Raw genomic sequence first — 8783 nt, 5'->3', positions numbered from 1 at the left:
TAATTTCCGGACTATAAGCCGCACCTGACTATAAGCCGCACCAGCTAAATTTAGGGGAAAATACAGATTGCTCCATATATAAGCCGCACCCGACTATAAGCCGCAGGGTTTTGATGTGTAATTAGCGTAGTATATAGGGGTTCCTGCTACCACGGAGGGGATTGTCGGGACAGAGATGACTGTTTGGGAAGGCAAAGCGTCCCATTTATTAACAATACATCTTTCAATCATTCAATCAAACTTTCACATCTTTGACATGGCGAACAGCATTCGTGCAGAGTACAAATAATACAACGGTGCAAAGTAATACAAAGTGCTCGCCTGTACGTTATCAAAATAACCAGCCTACCGGTATATGAAAAGTCAGTCTTTAATCATTGTGTCATCGTCTTCCTCCTGCGTACTAAAACCACCGAAATCCTCTTTGTCGGTGTCGGAGAAGAACAGGCCGTAAATAAGCCGCACCCTTGTATAAGCCGCAGGGACCAGAACGAGGGGAAAAAGTAGCGGCTTATAGTCCGGAAATTACGGTATATATATATATATATATATATATATATATATATATATATATATATATATATATATATATATATATATATATATATATATATATATATATATATATATATATATATATTTTTTTTTTAAGAAAAAAAGACTAATCATTATATATTGTCTATCGTTATCGGGCTATAAAATTACTAGGGTTGCCAAACAATTAATTTGTTTTTAATTAATCACATTTTGGAATTTGGATCAATCATAATTAATCACAGGTGATTACTTGTGTGATTAAAAATTGCTTAAGAAAAGATCCCAAAATTTGTACACAAATGAGATAGGCTCCAGCACCGCCCGCGACCCCAAAAGGGACAAGCGGTAGAAAATGGATGGATGGATGGATGCAATTGTATCGTCAGAATGTCATCCAGGAACGTTTATGAACGTTTTACTTGAACGCATGTCATGTTTTTCGCAATAAAACCTATTTTTTTTAATTAAAAAAATACTATTTTTTTTAAGTTAAAAAATTATATTTTTTTAAATTAAAAAAATATATATTTTTAAATAAAAAAATACTATTTAAAAAAAAATTCAAAATACTATTTTTTTAAATAAAAAATACTATTTAAAAAAAACTAAAACTACTTTTTAAAATAAAAAAATACTACTTTTTTTAATAAAAAAAATTGTTTTGTCATTAAAAACTTTTGATAAAAACTTTATCAAAAGTTTTTCAGGCTGTGTTTTGGAGTGAAATTTGCCAGTGAGCACACCGGTCGGAGTCTCCTCACTCATTTTTGAACAGATGTATGCATTGGCCCGATCACTGAAATCATAGCGGTTAAGGTAAAAGAACTTGTACGGTCAAAAACAAAATTGCATGATTCATCTAATAGGGTTCATGATTAATGCAATATTTTTGGTGATTAATCACATGAGTTAACTCATTGTGTATATTTTTGTCTACATTGAACAGCACTAGTGACTGCTATGGCTTACATTTCAGTCATCAAGCTCAAATGTCCATCACTGGGAAGATGTTAAGATAAAATCAATAGGGTAGCATCACGATTGACAAAGATAAACCTCCTAATTGATGTTTGGACTGACTACCGGGTGACATCATGTTATTTCTCAATATTCATGGGTGACATCAGAGTTAGTTAAATGTTCAGCAGGAAAAGTCAGGAGTCGACATTCCTCGCTGCGTCTCCAGAGCGGAGACAGTGGTCAGGAAAGGACTCGGCTCCTTTTAAGGAAGCAAAATGACTCCGCGCAGTCTTTATGGGAGATCACGTTTCCCTTTTCATCATTTTATTTCAGTCCAATTCCTACGTAGCACCTGCTGGTAAATCTGCTCGGGAGTGCAAACGCAAATAAAAACACGACTACCATTCTCTCTTCTCAGTGGCAGCATTCTACTTCTTGGAAAGTGCCTCAAACATCTTGATGATACGTGTCCACGGGAAGTTGGTAGCCTATCTCAGGTGTTATCACGGCGTGGTCTTCACAGCTGACTGCCTTAATGCTAATCGTATTGCCATTTGTACAAAGTTGGGCTCTAATTCCGCAGTGACCCATAGGGAAAAGCTTAAATCTTTAAAGATGAAGGTATTAAGTTATTTGATATTAAAGCATAATTTTATGTCCATGATTAAATGTTCAGCGTATACCTGGGACAGAAGGGAGGGGTATCTCATTCAGGTGGTTCAGTCTCAACATGACCCATAGACCTTGCGGCTGTCAGCGCACAGTATCCTCAGGGAAGACGTTGAACATGAAGTGAAATAGTCAGCGTCAAAGCACTTTGTGTAGCATGAAGGTCAAGTAGAACAAGTGAAAGCTCACTTACCATTTTTTTCTTTCAACTGGCTCACGCCTCGGTTGCTACGGTGACCCAAGGTGATGGCTGCACCTGCATGGTGCTGCAAAAATAGCCTAGCACAGCTGAAAACGTGAAAGGCAGACACTTGTTATTCGTCATGTACTCAGAACAGTCACTGAGGTTATTAAGTCACACTTTGAAAACAACATTTATGGCAGAGGTTTATTTTGTAAAGGAGAGAGAAGGGAGTGAGGGGGAACGCTGGAAGAGGAGGGTGTGAGGGTGGGGACAATGGTGCGCCACTAAATGATATATTCAAAAATGTACATGACGTTCAAAAGGGTATTAACAGTCATCACTCCAATGTTTCCACACACACAATGTCAATGCAACATATTTTCCAAATGTAAATAAAAATGTGTTTTCAAAAAGTACGACAAAAAAAAATAAATCAAAGCCCTGGGATGTTCAACGAAATAAAAATGTTTACATGCAAGATGAAGACTGACAAGTTGAAAGCACAAAAAGAAAAAAGAAAAATCTGTGCGGGTCATCTGAGACTTCTTAAAAGTTGTCACATTGACTCACATTAACAGAATGTGCATTGTTTCAGTCCTTTATTCACTAGAATATAGATTAATATGAAATGAAAGAAACTGCTATTAATGACAAGTTGAGCGGTCTCTTCTAGCCGTTACAAATAGCACAAATGTCGCGATGCCAGGTGGCTAAAAAAAATAAATTACAGTTGCCAAAACCTAACGCACCAACCGAGTTGGGATGTTTAGGGCATGTGGGGTGGGCAGTTAGGGTCGGAATCGATGCTGGGAACAGCGGACGATGACTGGTCAAATACAACACGTGATGAAGCCCCTTTTTGATGTGTGGCCTCCAGAGGAGCGGCTGTACAGTGAGTAAAAAGGTCCCAAAGTAGAAACTGCAGTCTTAACATGTGTCGTACTTTAAAATGTAGAGGAAAACAGCCTTGTGCTCATCAATATGATGAGCAGAAAGTCCCAAACCAAAGCTTTGAAGTCTTTATTTTTGCTATTTGGGGGAAAAAACGGGAAAACGTAAAAGGAAAAACCACCAAACGAGGAGTGGAGCAAACGACTCCAACGATGACGCAGATGGCAGCAAAGATGAACTGCACAGGTTGGGAGGGGGTGACAACACTCCGACACTTGGGGGCGGGGGTGCGGTGGTTGGAGGGGGGAGATGTTATTTCCTGGAGCTAGACTTCTAATATCCAAAAGTACTGGTCTGAGAGACCACATTGGTCAAGGGATGTCCGTAGAGATGACTGCGGCAAAAAAATGCCTCCAAAGCAGCATCTGCGCAGGCTGTCCCACAGGGTGGCGCTATGTGCTTCCCGCAGCCTGGTTCTCTCCTCCTTCTGAGTTTGCTGCGGACGGACAAAGAGGGCGGCATAGTTTAGGAGGAGCACTAACTAACTGGTTTCCACAATGGTGACAACAAAAGTAGAAGCACTGACTCGCAGCAACGGTTGATGCAGCTGCCGAAGCGGAGGCGTTCTCCTCGTCGCTGTCCTCCTCGTTGGACTGCGGCACCTCGGCCTCGGGGATGGTTGTGGTGGGGGGTTCGGGCTCCTGGTCCGCCCGGCTCTTGAGGGCCACAATCCGGTAATGCAATGCTGCGGCCAGCTGACCAATGTCTTTAGAGCTACCCTGAGGACCACAGACAGGGATGGCTTTTACATACACAACTGTCCACTAACATCTGGTATAACGAGTACCGTATTTTTCGGAGTATAAGTCACACCGGAGTATAAGTCGCACCTGGCAAAAATGCATAATAAATAAGGAAAAAAACATATATATTTAATCCTACCCCTTTTCTACTTCGCAGCAATTACCAACACATATGTTCACTTCAAATTTGTAACAATTTACATCAGGGGTCACCAACGCTGTGCCCGCGGGCACCAGGTAGCCCGTAAGGACCAGATGAGTAGCCCGCTGGCCTGTTCTAAAAATAGCTCAAATAGCAGCACTTACCAGTGAGCTGCCTCTATTTTTTAAATTTTATTTATTTATTAGCAAGCTGGTCTCGCTGTGCTCGACATTTTTAATTCTAAGAGAGACAAAACTCAAATAGAATGTGAAAATCCAAGAAAATATTTTAAAGACTTGGTCTTCACTTGTTTAAATAAATTCATTATTTTTTTTACTTCGCTTCTTATAACTTTCAGAAAGACAATTTTAGAGACAAAATACAACCTTAAAAATTATTTTAGGATTTTTAAACACATATACCTTTTTACCTTTTAAATTCCTTCCTCTTCTTTCCTGACAATTTAAATCAATGTTCAAGTAAATTTATTTTTTTTATTGTAAAGAATAATAAATACATTTTAATTTAATTCTTCATTTTAGCTTCTGTTTTTTCGACAAAGAATATTTGTGAAATATTTCTTCAAACTTATCATGATTAAAATTCAAAAAAATTACTCTGGCAAATCTAGAAACTCTGTAGAATCAAATTTAAATCTTATTTCAAAGTCTTTTGAATTTCTTTTAACATTTTTGTTCTGGAAAATCTAGAAGAAATAATGATTTGTCTTTGTTAGAAATATAGCTTGGTCCAATTTGTTATATATTCTAACAAAGTGCAGATTGGATTTTAACCTATTTAAAACATGTCATCCAAATTCTAAAATTAATCTTAATCAGGAAAAATTACTAATGATGTTCCATAAATTCTTTTTTTAATTTTTTCAAAAAGATTCGAATTAGCTAGTTTTTCTCTTCTTTTTTTCGGTTGAATTTTGAATTTTAAAGAGTCGAAATTGAAGATAAACTATGTTTCAAAATTTAACTGTCATCTTTTTCGTGTTTTCTCCTCTTTTAAACCGTTCAATTAAGTGTAAATATCATTAGTCTGCGGGCTATAGAGCGTTTTCTATTCGGGCTCCAATACTATGGAATGCCCTCCCGGTAAAAGTTAGAGATGCTACCTCAGTAGAAGCATTTAAGTCTCATCTTAAAACTCATTTGTATACTCTAGCCTTTAAATAGACTCCCTTTTTAGACCAGTTGATCTGCCGTTTCTTTTCTTTTCTTTTCTACTCTGCTCCGGGGTGGACCGCTAGCCTGTCCATCAGATGGGGACATCTCTACGCTGCTGACCCGTCTCCACTCGGGATGGTTCCCGCTGGCCCCACCATGGACTGGACTTTCGCTGATGTGTTGGACTTTCACAATATTATGTCAGACCCACTCGACACCGAGGATGTCGTTGTGGCTTGTACAGCCCTTTGAGACACTTGTGATTTAGGGCTATATAAATAAACATTGATTGATTGATTGATTGATTAATTATTAATAATAACATAGAGTTAAAGGTAAATTGAGCAAATTGGCTATTTCTGGCAATTTATTTAAGTGTGTATCAAACTGGTAGCCCTTCGCATTAATCAGTACCCAAGAAGTAGCTCTTGGTTTCAAAAAGGTTGGTGACCCCTGATTTACATCAATTATTTCTTAAAATGGTATGATTGATATGAAATATACGATTTCTAAATATGGCAAACATTTCAATAAAACAAATTCTGGGATCCTTCATGTAGCTTATAGGTGAGACGAGGGCTGCACGGTTATGGCCGAAATAAAAATCACAATTATGTTTTATCAATATTGAAATCACGATTATTAATCACGATTATTCATTATGTCAGGTAAAACAGTGTTGGGGGGTTGAATGCGACGCCATTATGTAATTTCTTTTAAATGAAATAGTTTAATAAAAAAAAAGGCTACATAAACGTTATCCATACTTTTACATACGAATAATTGTGGTTTTGTTCATTATTAGAATTAACGTATCAGCTTTTTATCATTACATGATGCCTTTAGCTCTTTCCCCCCCATTTTGTATGCATTTTTTTAATGGTGCCATTAAATACAGCCACGTTAATCATACACATTTCGTTTGTAGTGTGAAACACATACTGTAAAAAAGTTTCAGCAGAAATATGTTGTATACAGCAGGAAGGAAATTATATATGGCCCCATTCGTCACAGTTTACCTGACACATGAAACGTGACAAATTGAGGGATGCGCTATCCACTTAAGCTGCCAGATGGTAGAGTGTTAAATTTTTACAATGTCTTGTGGCAATTGCAACTTTGACCACAGCGTCAGCTGTTATGTAGAGTGGCACTTCCATCATTTTCAACAGACTGCATTGCAAAATTACCCTCAACCCATCACTCACAATATTCCCCCAGGAATGGGGTTATCTGAACCTCTTCCCTACTGTATGCGTTAACTATACTCTGCAAAACATTTACAAAATGCTATGTCACATGAACTGCTTTTTAAAGTAATAACTTATGGACATTAAAAACCTCACATATAATGTAGAAAAAACAGTGTTTACTTGTTATTATCAATTCAAAACACAAAACAGTTTGGCAAATAAAGTCTAATAAACAAGCTCTGTTCTCCAACAACACCATGTGGCTCTGTGCAAGAAATTGGCCAACAAAACTAAAAAGGAGTGATACCTCTCACATCTCATACACAAACTTTATGCTTTAGTAACAACTTTGCGTGCTATCACTTCACAGCCTGCGTTAAATTTAATGATGACAAAATATTTTTAGCTAGTGTTTATTATTGGGAACGCTGACATGGTTAGCAATAAATATTGGTCGAGAGACCATCCTAGAAAATATACGGAAAGAAGTTATAAACAAGTTGTGGCAAAGTTCTCTGTACATGTTTCTTCTCCTCAACACTCAAAGTCACAGCAGTTGAGTGAGGGAGTGACGAGTGACAACAATGTGTGTTGCGCTTCCAAAAAGAAAGCAATATCAAATATTTTTCTCGTCCATGGTGTACTTTTTGGGTGAGGTGTCTCCAATGTTGTCCACACCTGTTGTTATCTAATAACAGCAGTGCAGCCTTAAATGCACGCCGAAATTCCAGGGAAGTGAAGCGAGTGAAAGAAAGCGATCGGCTGCAGCAACCTTGGGAAAAGTTGGTTCATGTTAATATTACTAATAATGTTAATGTTTCAGTTTGGTATGGTGATGAAGTTTTGTGCTCCTACACAATGTTCTCTGGCGTGGATGCTCACAGGGCCGCAGCACTGGTTATTTCAGTACTAGTAACCTACTCGGTCACATTTTTTAATACTAAATATAAATACTGGTATCATATGTGAAATGTATTATACTGCTGATGTATTTCTGTTGTAGGTTTTTTTTTGAAAATTAAAAATATCAACCGATATAGAAAAGAAGGCTAGTATCGATATACGTCGAAATGCCAAATATCGGCGCAGATAATCGGTCAATTAGAGATGTCCGATAATATCGGACTGCCGATATTATCGGCCGATAAATGCTTTAAAATGTAATATCGGAAATTATCGGTTTCAAAAAGTAAAATTTATGACTTTTTAAAATGCCGCCGTATGGAGTGGTAAATGGACGTAGGGAGAAGTACAGAGCAGTTGTGTCTCCCAGTCATACTTGCCAACACAATCTTGCACTTTCTGTGTCGAAATGACATGAATGTTTGTGCCACTGCTTAATAACTGTTTAATAAATACAGTTTTGGTAAATTGACTTAGTTGTGATTTCCCTCTCTGCATGAAAGTTTAAAATGAGCATATGTAGAAGAAGAATGTTTTAATGTAGACACATAGAATCATCATACTGCTGTGATTATATGCATCAAGTGTTCATTCAAGGCTAAGGCAAAATATGGAGAGATATATATCATGTATCGTGACATGGCCTAAAAATATAGATATTAAAAAAAGGCCATATCGCCCAGCCCTAGTTGCCGTGCACGCATGGGTTTTCTCCGGCTTCCTCCCACATTTCCAAAATATGCGTGTTATGTACAATTTAGAATTTCCAATTAATCTAGGTATGAACGTGAGTGTGAATGATTGTCTATATGTGTCGTGCGATTGGCTGGCGACCAGTCTAGGGTGTATCCTGTTTCTCGCCAGAAGTCAGATGGGATAGGCTCCAGCTTACCCCCGCGACCTTAATAAGGATAAGTGGTATAAAAAAGGAATGGATACACACAGTCATACTGCTAATTTTCATTAGCGTATCAATGAGCTGGTCCGCACCTTAAAATTAAGCTAGCAACATTGGAACCAACCTTCATTCTGTTTAATTGTATTGCTTTTTTTCCCCCAGTTTACACCAAACTGTATTGTGTGAATGTTCCAAAGCATTCACACATGCTTTTCTACACCAAAATGCATCTATTTATTTTTGCTCGCTCTACATTCCACATTTTTCATCCTATTCACACCGTTCCAACTTCAAACTGTTCAACCTATTCAGGAATAGCGGGCTTTACATTGACAAATGCCAAAAATTCCCAGATTTTTCCGATTTCCGGAACATTTTTCCCATTCAAAATTAATTGGCCATATTTCAAACTTTCACCATTTCCCCAT

General features: G+C 37.7%; 1 protein-coding gene across 2 annotated transcripts in view; it reads right to left on the bottom strand.

The window, feature by feature from the left end:
- Positions 1 to 2546: 2546 nt before the first annotated feature.
- ranbp3b (RAN binding protein 3b) overlaps positions 2547 to 8783 on the bottom strand; it is a 43716-nt gene continuing 37479 nt past the window's right edge. For both annotated transcript variants that reach the window (XM_062023848.1, XM_062023849.1), the window contains 2 exons: positions 3828 to 4020; positions 2547 to 3737 (listed from right to left, as the gene is read on the bottom strand). In XM_062023848.1, coding sequence (XP_061879832.1) covers positions 3694 to 3737; positions 3828 to 4020 — 237 coding nt within the window. In that variant the 3' untranslated portion in view covers positions 2547 to 3693. The remainder of the gene's footprint in view (positions 3738 to 3827; positions 4021 to 8783) is intronic.

This window comes from Entelurus aequoreus, linkage group LG16 (assembly GCF_033978785.1).
Source record: "Entelurus aequoreus isolate RoL-2023_Sb linkage group LG16, RoL_Eaeq_v1.1, whole genome shotgun sequence".
Lineage (NCBI taxonomy): Eukaryota > Metazoa > Chordata > Actinopteri > Syngnathiformes > Syngnathidae > Entelurus > Entelurus aequoreus.
This window is presented reverse-complemented; position numbering and strand designations above follow the sequence as displayed.